A 14,713-nucleotide genomic window follows, 5' to 3' on the forward strand; every position below is an offset into this window, starting at 1 on the left:
GACCTCGTAAAATGTAAGTGACAAATAAATGGCAGTGCTGTGCTTTCAGGTAGCCACTGTAAGTTAATGCAAGTTGATGCATGGCTGGGTAACTATAAGATTTTTAATCCTTCTACAGCATTTTTAGTATGCTAACTCTGTTTCAACCCAGATCCGTGGAAAAACCAACTGAATCTGACAAAAGTTATTTGCTGGGTTTGTTTTCTTTGCTGTCTAAAACAAAGAAAATTAGAAACCAAAGCCTCAGGTGGGTCCACTCCACTTTTGCACCAGGCTGCCCTTTGGTTTTCACTCTTTCAAATCAAAGCTGAGTAATATTAGACCTACAACCAAGATTTAAGGTGGATCCACTGACACACAGTTAAAGTTATGAGACCTCTGACGACAGTGCCATACTCTTAAGGAACAAAAAGACTGTTTAAGAGTCAAATTTTTAGATGATATGATGTTGCCGTTAGTGAGGAAAGAGAGAAAGAAGTAAACGTGTGCTGGTCGGTGTTGACAACACTTCAGGGGCATTATGTGCATTCCTGCGCACTGCGCACCATTGGCCCGAATTCCTGTCCTTCATTCCACCAACCGCTCCGCCCCACCCTTGTTGCTCGGATCTGAGCGCTCATTGGCTCTCCCATTAGACCCCGAAAGCCCCACTGGCCAATAGGTGTTAGGGAGGATGGACCCTTTCCGGTGGAACAGTCTCTCGCGCCTACAGTGGTGGAATCGAACGTCCCCGAGCGCACACGGCGTAGAGGAGAGTACGGCGCACGAGTCTCTGGAAGGGAGATAACGGTTTGTGTTTTTGCCCCCTCTCCACTCAAACAACAAGAACAAACCAAACCTGAATTTTTAGGGGGGTTTACAGAGTCTTCTACTCACTAGGAGGAGGGACGCGAGGGATTGGAGCCGCAGGTTTTTTTTCTTTTTTCGTTTTTTTCTCTCTTTTTCCTAAAAGAGGATTCTGTGTTTCGCGGTGGTTTGTTCTTCGCTCTCGCCGCAAAGATGATGGTCGGAGAGGTCGAAGTGAAGGAGCGACCGAGGCCGAGTCCCGACTATTTGATGCAATTATTAAACGAGAAGAAGCTCATGACCAGTTTGCCAAATCTCTGCGGCATCTTCACACACCTGGAGAGGCTTCTCGATGAAGGTAAGCGGACAGTCTGGGGCGAAGGGGGAGACACTGGGGAAGGGGAAGCGTGACCACGGCGCAGTCCGGTGTCGGCTCGGCTTCGCTGGGCGTCCCTGCTGTGTAACGTTAGCGAGACCCAGACGCACACACTATTATCCGGTTCCCCGATATTGCTGACTGTGGCAGGCATAGTAACGCTCACAACTTACACTGAGCAATACCTCACACCCAAAACAAGACATCCAGTAGTATCCTGGGTGAGTTTGTTTTACCCAAGAGCTCAGCGAGATGTGGATTTGAGAGTTGTGCTGCTAGCGTTAGGCTTCCCCGGAGTTTGTTACTGCACTCTTGACTTTGAGGCTACAAGACGAAAACTTTCTCACACTCACTCAGAAAAAGGAGAACTACATATCACTGTCAAAGTATTAACGAAAAGTGTTCACAGAGAAGTTTTGAAGCCCACTTTTGGTTAATCAAATGTCTGTATCAATCTATTTAGATGGGGCCCTGATTCCACATGTTCCACAGCAATTTAGCTCGGGTTAGCCACATTTTAAGCTAGCGAGACTGGGTGTCTGCGCTCCGTTGAACTCTTCTGGAACCAAAACGGTCTCGTTAATGGAGCTACGTCTTAAAATAAAGACTTTACCAGTCTATGCTGCGTCTCAGACATAAGCAAAGAAGTGTTACAAGGGTTCACTTTCGCTTCCCTTGTTTTTCTGCTTCGAGGGTTGTATTAGTTGTTGCCCAGCGGCCGAGCTTAAAAGCACGGAGGAATGTGTCTGCTTGTTGCCTAAACAATAGCCAGTGAGTTGCTGTTGGGAGGGGGAGTGCACGAAGATTATTTCAACCGTCTAACTTTTTCATTAAAAGGGACACCGTTTTATTTGTATCCCTCCTCTTAGCTGCTACAATATTTGTCTTAAAACGAGGGTATGCTTCTCTCGATTAAATTTCCTTCCCTTGCTGCAGCAGCCGTCGTGTTTTTTTTTTTAAAACCAGTCAAGCTTGCCCTACCAAAACTGCGTCGCCTTTTGTCGGCGGCGCCATCCCGACGGGATTTGTCTGTCTACGTTTATTTTCTACCCGTTGTCACTGATTTTGGCACAAGCAGCGGCACAGATAAACGCAGCTTATTTGCTGTTTATGTTGATGGTATCAATAACATAAGCTGGTCTAAGCGGAGGTTGGACCTATGGTTTATGTAACTGATCTGGGGACACTAGAGAGCGCCACAGCCCCCTAGCAGACTGTCCCCATGCTGTGTGTAGTATCGTGTTGGACACCGTGACACTGATGAATAAAAATAATAGGCATTCAGTCTACTTTACGGGATAAATGTCTTCATAGACAGCATAGTAGGTCAAGGCCGTGCATACTTAATAGTTTCGGCTGCATGTCTCGATGAGTAGGTTCTTTAGTATGTAGTTGCTAAACCGGTCTGCAAAGATTTTCTTGTTTTCTTGATGGGTGATAAACAAGACAGTTCAGGCGTAAAGTGGACTGTTTCCTCCCTATCCCGCTAGGAAACCACAATAATGCAAAACGCACAACACTGAATAAAATACCTTTACTCAAATTAAGTTTTAACCTGAGTGTAATGTCGGGGCACTAGATGGTAAGGTCCCTCTAGTCTGCTCATTAAAGGCCACAGACACAGTTTTATTAACTAGAATAATGTTATAGTGCTATACATCTGGAGAAATGGACACTTGAGTTTCAGGTTGAGGCTTGCAGAAATTTTAAGCAGTTAAGCAACAAAACACTGCTTGTTTAGTTTGTTTAGAAAGGAGAATGACGGTGTTTAAGGGGTGTGATGAAAGCATTGTCCCCACATTAGAAGCATCAAGTTTTACTCTCCACACCCCATAAATGCCTTACAAAAGAAGCACTATTAAGTTTTTTTTTTTTTTTTTTTTTTTTTTTTTTTTTTTTAGAAAAGCCAATTGCTTTATTGTACTCAATTGGGACTGATGGGTGTGTTGATATTTTCATTGAGGGGAGAGTCAGGAAGCAGACTTGTTTTCTTTTTCATTCCCGTTCCCTTTTGCTGTTACCCAGCCCCCATGGTCGTAGACCCTTACAGCCTTCTGAACAGTAAAGAAGAGGGACCATGCACACAGTCTGTGTACCGCTCATTTACTCTAACAACTCAGCTGTGCTGCTGTTGGCACACTATATGGGCTTACCCACTAGAAGCAATAAACTTTGTTTTAGATTCTGTGTGGTCAACAGATTTTTTTAACTTAAATTCATTATTTAACACATTCAACATGCAATTACTTTCTCAGTGACTTCCTAAATCCTCTGTTGATCATGGGGTGCAGAAAATTTCTAGTATTTTTATTCAATACTATTCAAGTATTAAGCTATTTAATTTTTTTTTTTGGTTAAATTGCCTTACATTTTGAATATACAGTCACAGCTCTTTGCATTTTGTCCGTGTTACCTGCTCATATATACCATCAAAGCTAAGCAATTACAGCCAGACTAAAGTAGGAGAGGAAATACCCTGCACTCAGCAGAGATGTGGTTTTAATGTGGCATAAGCAGTAAGTGCTTATAAGTAAACTCGACACATCTGAATTCAGATTTTAACTTTTTTTTTTGAATCTTTACTTTGTAAACCCTGTCTTTGGATATTGTAAATGCTGTTTTGAAATCTACTTTTGACCTATAAATTTAAGCTTTGCGTTATTTGCAAAGTTTAAGTAAAAGGCTGATGTGAGAAATAAAATGAAGGAAATGATTTGCATATAATTTTTTCTTAAAAAGAAAAGCTTTTCCAACATATAGTTTGATGTCTTGCACCATATGGTTTTGTAGCTTAAGGGAAACTGGGCTGTTAGAAGTTCAGAAATTGATCCTGTAATGCTGAACTGGGCCGAAGCTTCTGTGCAGTGCTTGGCAGATAGAAAACGGATAAAACGTTGGTCTGGTGTTTAAGAAATCATGGCTGAAACACTTGCTACTCCCCAGCCTAAGGTTTACAAGGGTTTCCACAGCACCAGCCCAAACTTTACCACGCCGCCAAAAATTGCGTGTGTGTGTGATGAAAGCCACCCCAGTGCAGAAGAGGCCCGTCTGACTGTCTGGTTCCTGTTAGGGGCTGTTAGGTTTGCTTTCTGATTTTGGATAGGGCTGAAGCTCTGATGTGATATTTGGGGCCAACCTCCTCCCACTCCCTGTTTGTACTGGTGTAAGCTGACCCCACCCAGGACTAACCAAATGCACAATCCAGTGTGTGCAGTTTTTGAAAAAGAGAAAAATAACAGTGTTATTTTAAACACAGTAACAGTGTTTAAAATAACCTTTCCCTTTGGCCTAGTCCTCTTACAATTTTGTCAAGTGTGTGTGTGTGTTATTTTTGATGTGCTGTGTTAGGTGCCCTGTGCTGTCAGATTGCTTTATTCCAGTTCTGAAAAGTAATTTTAAATTGTTAAATGTTTTTTTATTTGTAATTTGTGGTTGATAGTTGTGTGATGATGGATCTAGCACATTTTGTGACTATGGTCTTTGCCAACGGTAAAGATAAACACTACACTCGACTTCTAGACTGCGACTTTCAGTCGGACAGGAAAAACTCCAGAAGAGAATCTTTAAATTGTGGTGATAATTACATTTGATCTAACAAGTTATTTTGTTTCCTATGTGTAGTTTTCTCCTCAGAGCATTTTGTAAAATTTTTGAGTCGGTTCTGTTTCATTGAAAGGAGGTGGCTTTTCAAGGTGACAAGAAGAAAGCAGATTTGACTTGAAAACCTATTGATGTTCAAGCAGAGTTAACAATCTCTCAGCAACACGTCAGTCGTCTTGTCTGCTGAGGGACAAAGGTTTTTGTATCGTCGATTTAAAACACCATTTCTTTTCTGAGTCAGTACTATTTCGTAGGCTTAAATGTGATTGAACAGCTTAAATACCTTCCTTTGTCAGATGTAATTGCGCCTAATATGAGAAACACGGTAACCAGTTACAGTTAAACACTTTAAACTGTTTTCCGAATCGTCCGTCTCTCAAAGAGTATAGTCTTCCGACAGCTGCACATCTCTCCCTCACCCACCCAACATTTTGTGCATGTCTACACAGCTGTTTCCACGGCGGAAGAAAGCTGACACCACCCTTGTGTGTGATGACTGCTCCAAACTTTAGTGGTATGTGTGCATAGACGTTCATGTAATGTTGCCAATATGTATCTAGTCCCTCAAGGTCACTCTGGCCGATTGACAGGCCCCTTTTGAAATCCCCTTGCGTTGCAGTTGTTCATCTCCCAGAGGTGACACCTGCTATGGAGGGTTTTTTTATGTCTCTTTACGATCTGCCAGCCAACAAGCTGCTTCAAATTGCTATATTTTCTCTTGGCAGGAGGAGACAGCCCGTATAACATCTAGAGATGTAGCCTACTAGTGAAGTGCTGGCGTTGTTGTAAGGTAGCGGAGCATAGGAGAAAGGGAGGATTTTTATTTTTTTGTTGTCATGAAGCGTAGTGTATGTTTCTATGGGGAACAGAATAGTCATATTGACTGAAAAAATATATTCCAAGCTCCCCTTACCTTTCCTTACAGACTCATTTTGAGTTTTATTTGTATAATAGATTAAATGGCCATTGTTCCATTACACGCTGTGTGGTGGAGCTACACGGTGCATCGTACCATATTCGTTCATGCCACAGCATCACCCTTTGCAAATACAGTTTTGTGTCTGCTTGTTTATCTCTGTGTGCTGTGATTTAACAGGACATTCCCGGGAGAGCTGTCAGCATTTGGAGGACAAACTGTCTGCTGTCCACTGTGGTGCGTTTGAAGGGAACTGGTCCTTTGGGAACAGCTGTTTAGAGAACAGATTTTGATAAATGGGAGAACGCTAGAAGTCTGGGGTTGGTTTTCTACCTGATGTCTCATATTTCTATCAGTCCGTCTCTGCGGTTCTGCCACTTATATATTTCTCTGTCTGCATCTGTGTTGCAGTCTGTACTTTCCCGCTGTAGCTTGACCCTTGGCATTCCTCAACTCAGGGCTAGACCTGCACTCACCTCTGACATACAATCAATTTATCAGCTAACAAGATTGAGCACGGCTCGCAAAGTAAGATACAGCTTAGAGCCGCGAGAGAGCACAGATAGAGACTGACAGGAAGAGAGAATTAGGGGTGTTAGGCCAGGACTGTTGTTGCAAGCAGAAACCTGTTATAACCCCCCACCCCAGCCCTTTCTTTTCTCCCCACATTCTATCCCAAAGCGCCACTTATAAGCTGGAATTTAATTAACTGAGAGCCATTCTGTGAGCTAGTTTACTGAGCCGTCGCCACCAGTGAGAAAGCAGAGTTGGAGGCTTTGTGCTGTCTTTCTCTGGCTGCCTCTCTCTTGCCCTCATGCGATCCCTCTTTCCCAGTCTCTCCTCCCTGGTTATAAATTAGGTGGTGGCATTAGTCTGACAGGGTGAGGTGTAGGGGTTGTGGCAGGACCCAGCGTTGCCTAGCCTGTCTTCCTTCTGACTTGCCTCTGCATCCTATCCAGTAGCCCCACCACAGTGTACCCCCCACCTGTGTGAGCTTCAATCCCTGTTTTAACTCAAACACCGGACCTAACTTGCTCCCCTGGCCCTGCTCCAGCACCAGCAATGCCACCCCCCACCCCCACCCCCAGCGGGTGCTGTATGATAAAGTCATCCAACGGCAGCTCGGGCTCTTATCTCAGGCCTCAATCCCGTGAGTGCTGGGGCCTCCTTATCACTGCTGCCTCTGCCTGGCCCCCTGTCTCCGTGCCCTACCCTGACTGCCTGGCTGACTATCTAGCTCACTGTCGCCAAAACCAAGTGTCTTTCCCTCTATTACTGCCGGCTGTTAGACAACACATTGCTAGAGGCAGTTTATCTCCTTCTTTTTTTCTTTTTTTTTATTCCTCAAGCCTTAAAACAGAGCAATCCTGTTAAAATTAACAGTGAATAAGGTAACTAGATGCACAGTGAATTTCCCTGAAAGAATTTTAATGTGTGGTTTCTGTCAAAGCGAGAATCATGGCTCTGTGTTTGAGTGGCAACCAAATGAAGAAAAGTGGTGTTAAAGAGGAAGATGTAGCAGGGATGTTGTAATCAGTATGTTACAATAGCTCGCTGACACTGACTTGTACATTAAATTGTGTTGCTTATTCCTTTTTTCTTAAACCATGGTTCCTCCCATTGCACTTGACCCAACTTAAGTCAGCTTTTACTGTTTTTTTTTTTTTTTTTTTTTTTTTAATTTTTTTTTGTGTCTCATCTAACAACATTTACGGGAAGTAACGCCCGTTTCAGACTGGAAAGGACGATGGAGAAGGCGAGTCAGTGGTTTGTTTTTCCTTCAGACAGACAGGGAGAATGAGGGGGAGCTGTTTTCTTGCTGTGGTGACAAGAGAACCCTGCTCCTCTTTTGCTCTCTCCCACAGAGGTGGGTCTATCTCTCAGCTTTCTTTTGACTAATTTAGATTACATCATGAATCATTTCTCATCTCGTCCCTCCTCCACACATTTGTGCGGATATGCAACACAGGAGAAGTATGGGCCCCACCCTGTTACATTCTTTGAGTGCTTCAAATAGCACTCCCACCCCCCCTCACTCATAGTAGTCCCCCTTATTCAGTCGCCCTTTATCCGTCTGTCTTCGTTTTTTAAGATTCTTAACTGTCACTGTCAACAGTTAGGTTTCTCAGGGATCATACCAGCAACATTTGTCACCGATTTCCTGTTTCCTTCCCCATTTTTATCATAGAAAGGAGGTGAAAAAATGAGCTGAATGCTCACTCTGTTCCTCTCACTCGCCCACCCCTCTGCATTCATTTTCTCTCTCCTTTCAGAGGAGGAATGGTAAGCGAGCGTTGGCAGCCAGCTCAGGAATTTTACCGGGAGCACAGTCAGAGCACTTAACCTCCAGCCTGGTGTTTGTTTTCCCCACACACTCTCTCATACTGTGTTTTAGCTCAGATGAATGTGAATGCCATCCATAGTGAGGCATAAGAACTTTTACTTTGCTTTAAAAATCTAGAAATGTTGAGTGCATAATTTGGCTGTAATTTGATAGTTTTGTGTCACAACTGGCAATACCACGCTCCAAATATCAAAGTCCAGTGCTGTTTTCCTAAACCGTTTAATTTTGTGACACACTCACTCCTATTTCACTTAATGTTTATCTTTGCAACAGTTCCCTCATTCTCGTCTAGTCTGAGAAGTTCACAAGCACCACCCTCCTTCACAACACCCCAATGGATCAGTGTGCTTGTGCTTTGCAGCCTTTGCCTTGGTGTCTCACTAGTTGCAGGCTGGCCGATAAATCAAAGAGGAATAATGTACCTGTCCCTCAGGAAACCGTGTTGTTTCTGTGAGGCTTGGCAAGAGCAGGCGGTGCTGCCATAACCTTCCCTAAGGGCCACAGAAAGTGAGGTGGCAAGGTGGTGAGATTCCTCCGTAGTGTTTTTCCACCAAATACCAAGCACTAGGAACTCCTACCATACCTCGGCTGCTTCCTTGAATCTATTCTCTGCAGCTTCTACACATTTTCAGTCCTTACATGTCAAAATCCATGTTATATTCACAGCACTCCCTGTTCTCTTCTGCTTTGTTGGTGCTACACTGTATTGATTCTACAGTTTCTACAGTTTTATTATTAATCAAAAGCACAACATATTTTTGTCAAATGTTTTTTGCCTAAATTTTATAATGTTCATTTCTGCACCATCCAAATTTTTACTGTGGCATTTCCCCCCCAATATGTTTGGCTGTAGTTTTTATTCACTGTTACATTAACCTCTGATGCAGCTGTCTACTCACACAAATTCTCCAACTGCAGCTGTATCATTGTCTTTGATACATCTGTAGACAAGCTTTCCAGCAGCCAGTCTTCACTAGAGAAAATGTGATATTTAGACTTGTTTTTGGTACTCTCACAGTAATGCTGCAGTTTGCCAATCACATTTTGTATTTTTACCTAGAGCAGTCATTGTTCAACTGGCTTTGTATTTTGAATGCAGAGGGTGTCTTGTAAAGATGTTTGCTGCACTGTTTTCTTTTGTTTTTTTAGATGATGGCGTCCCTTTAGATTTCTCTGGTCTTTTCTTTGAATGAAATTGACATTGTGTGAAAATCTTTCTAGCATGTGTTGGACTGCCACCTTGGGATAGCTTTTCAGCGCTGACAAGAACAAACCGGTACCAAAATAAGTGTTGTCAATGTTGTTTCAAACAACTGTAAATATTGTTCAGATGTTGTTTGAGCTTAAGGTACTAGCAATAGTGATAATAACCATTTTATTTTTTTGTCTTTTATGGCTCCTGCTTAATGTGTTTTTGAGAAAAAAATCCCTATACGAATTTATTTTGATACATTGAGAAACATTTGATTGTAGACAAGGACGTTTGGGCACCACTCCATATCCGTATGTCAAATGAATGTTGTATTTTTATGAGAATTGACTTTGTGCAGGCAGTTTTACAAATTGTATTTTGAAGACAGTGAAACAAGTTTGATCACACCTCCTTCCTCCTACGGCCTAGAGTAGCCTCTAAGCATTCATGCTGCAAGGCTTTCTGTAAGCACAATGTACTCTGTTTTATTGTGCAACTTTGAGGGCCCATTCCAAACTGCAGTTATTCAAGTTTGTGTTTCTACCACCTTATCCTCAGTCACCCATGTCGCTCTGTACGTGCTTGCAATTGGATGCCATTGTTTAAGTTATCAGATTAGGGGGGGGGTGCAAGTTAGCAGCATATTGCTCAACTTGTTTTTTGCTCCCTGCTTGTAGTGATGGAATTTATGCTGGTGTCGAGGAGGAAGTTTGCACAGATTTCTTGAGGCAATGTCACACAGCATTCACTTTTTTTAAACCACTGCCCCCTTAACCTATTCAGCATTGTTTCAATTGCTTGAACAGGGTCTTTTCTCTCTCACTGACACAGTCACACGTAGTGACTTTCTAGCCTAACCAGAATTACATGTGTTGCACAGTTGTCTTTTACAGTGGTTGTCTGCCCTGAAGTCTTGTAATGTAAAACATGATTTGCTTAGCATAATTTATGTCCATGTGCAATGCGTCCAACCAAAAGTGACGGTAGCAGCGCATGAATGAAGTCGCAGTTGTACAAGCACAAGTGAAACAGTTTTGTGTCTGTTCTGTTTGTTTAGCGTTTGTCGTCACTTGTCTGTTTGTGGTGAGGCTTAAGTCTGCCTGTCCTTATCAGTGCAGTGGTTGGGAGGAGATTACCGAGCAGGAACAATGGGTGGTTTTGTATGATTAGTTTTTAATTGGTGAAACAAAGAGCCTCTTTAGCACTGTTTGTAACATAGGAAAGACTGGCATAAAAAAACTCACGATAACTGGTAGGAAAGAATGTGCTGTCTGTATGAAAGGGTTAGTGAGCGTGCACCTCGTCCCTGCTCAGTAGATTGATTGTGTTCGCTGAAAGGAAAAAGACGAGCAAGGCTGCCTAGAGCGAGGGGAGGATGGTGAGTGTGATAAAGAATAGTGGGGGGAGACAGAGGATTCCTATGTGCTGTGAATGAGGTCATCTGGTTGGTTATGAGGAAGGTCGCTGACCCCTCCCTCAGCTCCACACGCCACCCCTGTGTCTCTCCCTTCCTCCCCCACAGCTAATGATACACAATGGCTTTTTGTGCTTTAATGGGCCAGACACACACACTGGGTCATGCCTACCAGTTCACATAGAAGTATGCACACAAGTGCTGTCTGTCAAACAAGGCCACTACATTGCAATTTTTATGCATAAGCATTTAGCACTTGGTTTATTAGCTGCACATACCCTCCCATCTTCAGTGTCGCTCTAACAGTTGAACAGTGATAGCTGAGACAATCTGGAGTATGTTGAAGGAAGGATCTGAATCTTTTTCTTATATTTTTGCTAGCTTGAAAAGCAATTTCCAGTGTATACCTTCTTGACAGAAACATTGCTTTGTATCACAAAATGAACAGCTGAATGTTAACATGATTACACACGATAGTGTGTGGATTTTTAATCACATCCTTTTGTATTTTGTGATCCAGCAAAGCCAATTCCAGGCAGCCGTTTTCTTGCAGTTGTTGAGTATAGTGAATGAAACAATGTAAATATAAAAATATTGAATATATGATCAATGCTAATTCCTAACCCATAAAATAACTTCTTTGCTAGAGGCGTCTAGGATGGGATCGGAAAAACACTTCTGCGACAAATACAGTTTTACCGGACTTTGAATTTTTATTGTTGGCAAGGAGTGTTTATTAAGTGCAGCATAAATTGATAGTGCTCATGGACACTACAGGAATGTATTGTACTTTTTGATAACAGGCGTACAAAATGAATGATTGTGCTTGCAGATCAAAACAGCCATCACCTGATTCCATTCAATAACATCCCTAACCTCACATTACTTGGACACTTTTCCCCCTTGACCCCAAACATGATCCTAATTACTGGGGCTTGATTTCTAGATGCACCTCTGACCCAAGACCTAATAGTCTTATCAATGACTAATACACTGTATACTAGCTTACCCTTGGTTACGTTGCTCACACGTAGTTAACAGACCACGGATGTAACAGTATTTGATAGGTCACTTAAATCCTAATTGAGCTTAAAAAAGTTACCATAGAGTTTGATGTTTTAAAAAGGCAAAGCCAGCTGGCACAATTTAACAGTTTCTTTCTACCATCTACATGCTGCTCCAGTACACTGTGGCCTTAACTTCTACCATCTCGGCTCAGTGTAATTACACAGGAATGTTGCCCATAAAAGACTTACAAGGTGTTTCTTTATTGTTGTCTTGGATAAGATTGCAGCTGCCCCTGTCTGTCTACTGTATATATTTTCTTGCAGAAGGTGCCAAGATGAACCCACTGACATGGAGCGCAGTGATTTCAGAGTGATTTGTCTCAAATTGCTGTAAAAGTTTAAATTTTAAATCGGATATATGTTTGTGGTCATGTGCATTGTGTGGGTAAATTATGTATTTTATTGTTAACGTTATTGGTCCTCTAGGGAAGGTTAAAGGCAGCTGGGGATGGACGGTGTGTAGACACAGCAGGTGAGACAGGTGTGGCCATGAGCAAGGTGCCAAGGTGCCAGCTGTTGTTGACACCTTAAGGTGAAGAATAGTCTGCCAGGAGATGGACTTGTCTCTCTCTGTCCCATCTAATCCTTCTCTCCCCTCCCTTCGTCCACCTTTCCTCTCCTCTCCCCTACTCTGCTTTCCTGGAGAGTATTTGTCTGACGTGAGTTTAGGCTGTTTGTGATGGGAGCTCTTCCTGCAACCTTATTTTTATTGAACGTCTGACACTTTCGATGAACCAGACCTCTGTTGTGTCTCCACTCCTCCCTCATCACCATGTATAACATCCTACTCTCTGTCAGCATCCCAGACACACATATACAGTTTGCTTTGCTTTCTCCCTCTTATCTTTTCCTTTTTAGTCTTAAACATGTACATGCATCACTCTCATCTGTTTATGTTATATTGCCTTTTATTTTGTAGAATAAATGATAGATATTGTGGTGCTTGGCATGAGGAGTGTTCCATCGTTTTTTATACATTCTCCAAAGAAAAAATCAGTATCTGTTCTCCCAAGGGAGTGACTCATTTTTCCTGGCTATGTCTTTTTACCTATTTATTTTAGCAGAGTGACTGTAGTTCTCGTCACCCTCTTTTCCACTCTGTCTTTCTGTTCTCTTCTCTCATCTCCTGTTTCTCCAGATTTTTCTTCAGCCGCTCTCTTCTTCCATTTGTTTCCTCCTTTGTAGCTTCCCTCTCTACTTGAATGTGAGCATGTGTGGCAAAAATCCAGCCTTGGGGCTACATTGCCTCTTTCATGTGAGGACCAGTGGTGACATTAAAGGCCCGCAAGGTGGTCCGTCTGTTTGCATCAGCCCAGCTCTCACTGTCTGCACTCAAGACCTTAGTATGCGCTCGGCTCTCCACTCACTCACTCCCAGGCTCAAACATCGGGTGGTAGAGAACAACATGCCTGCGCCCGCTGGCTGTAATTGTGCACATGTATATGCATTTGCAGATTTGTTAAGCCCTCACACCCAAGCGCTTTGAGACAGATCGATGTTTAAAGGCTTAAGCCTAGTGGAAGCTTGGTTAATGACAGATGAATCAGCTAGAAGGCTTCCCTCTCCTTTTCTCTTTATCTCTCTCCCTTTATGACATTGTGGCCCAGTTGTTACGTCCCCTTCAACATCTTTGTTTTTTAAATGCTCTAAATGGTACATTCAACAAGACTTGGCAGACAAAACAGATCAACCAGATGATCTCCAGGACCAGACAACCAGACCAAACAAATGTACAGCTAAAGAGCAGCTCTTCTTATGATCTGCAGACAGCCGGGAATGAGGGAGAGCCATTTCCTCTTCTTTTCCATATCTGTCCTTGAAGACAAGCAATCTTAATATCTGGAAGTGCATCAGGCAGAGTTTTTCAGCATCTCTTAACAATGCCAAGCCCGTTTGTTCTTCATAGAGATTCAGTACCAGTTTGACTTACGACTACCAACACTTGTACACAATCCATCCCTGAATACTTGGCTCGTAACAGTTGAAGTTCTGGCAGAGGACCATGCATATCTATCCTGATATTTCTTACAGTGTGGCTAATTTGTAATGTACAAAAGAAGGCGTTTGAAGTGGCAAGATTCAGATCCTGGAAAAATGGTATGTCAGGCGGTGAAGACAATAAAGAGCTAGCACAAAGACACAACAACAGCTGTGATGTGAGTCTGTGTGTTGTCACACCCAGGGACAGCGACTAAGTGGCTGTTGGACTGGAACTTAAGATGGTAGCTACAAGCCCCAGCAGGCCCTGTTCCTGGGGATGAAACAACAGCTGACGCGCACACATACATACACTTTGTGATGTAACCTGTTTGTCTTCCTGTGTTCATAACTCGTGTCTTTCCAGGGTTCCAGAATCAAAACCTAAATTGCTCAAATTCTGCGTCACATTAACTACATCGCTGTCACCTATAATTGCAGCTGCTAAATCACTTCAGGGTGGGTGAGAAGCTAACATTACAGGATGAAACATTAGCTAATTAGCAGCAGCAAGTAAAATTTTTGCAATTTACTAAGAAAAAACAGAATACAGGACAAGTACTGGTGTCATCAGTATCAGCTGTTAACTGGTGACTTGAATCACCTGAATGTGTCATTTGTATTATACAAGTATTTAAATATGTTGTCCGGGGAGAACATAAACCCTGCAAAGCAACCATGGAGTTGAAAGAGTCTTTGGCACACTCTTATCAACAGCTGAATATGATAAGATTCATAAAGGTAGGAGTTATTACAGGGTTGTTGGATTTAATTGCATCAGATTGAAACAGTATTTATTGATAACAGAGGCCATTTATTTAAATTGAGTCATATTTCAATAGTAAATCAGTGACAGTGTTTAATATTATTGAATGATAGCCATGCACATCTGCATTTTTACATTCATTGTCCCTTTGAATAAATCAAGTTTCAGTATGTGCTGTGCTGTTTGAGGTACTACTTTTTTCCCCTTTCATCCAAGAAAAACCCACCTTCTCTTGCTATACAGAGAATTAAAGCTGAACGTCCCTTGGTATACCA

General features: G+C 42.5%; 1 protein-coding gene across 4 annotated transcripts in view; it reads left to right on the top strand.

The window, feature by feature from the left end:
• Positions 1–743: 743 nt before the first annotated feature.
• Positions 744–14,713, top strand: part of LOC111226201 (protein quaking-A) — a 72,812-nt gene continuing 58,842 nt past the window's right edge. For all 4 annotated transcript variants that reach the window (XM_022751315.1, XM_022751317.1, XM_022751314.1 and 1 more), the window contains exon 1: positions 744–1,144. In XM_022751315.1, the coding sequence (XP_022607036.1) occupies positions 1,000–1,144 (145 nt within the window). In that variant the 5' untranslated portion in view covers positions 744–999. The remainder of the gene's footprint in view (positions 1,145–14,713) is intronic.

This window comes from Seriola dumerili, unplaced genomic scaffold (assembly GCF_002260705.1).
Source record: "Seriola dumerili isolate Sdu_G_001 unplaced genomic scaffold, Sdu_1.0 BDQW01000149.1, whole genome shotgun sequence".
NCBI classification, from domain to species: domain Eukaryota; kingdom Metazoa; phylum Chordata; class Actinopteri; order Carangiformes; family Carangidae; genus Seriola; species Seriola dumerili.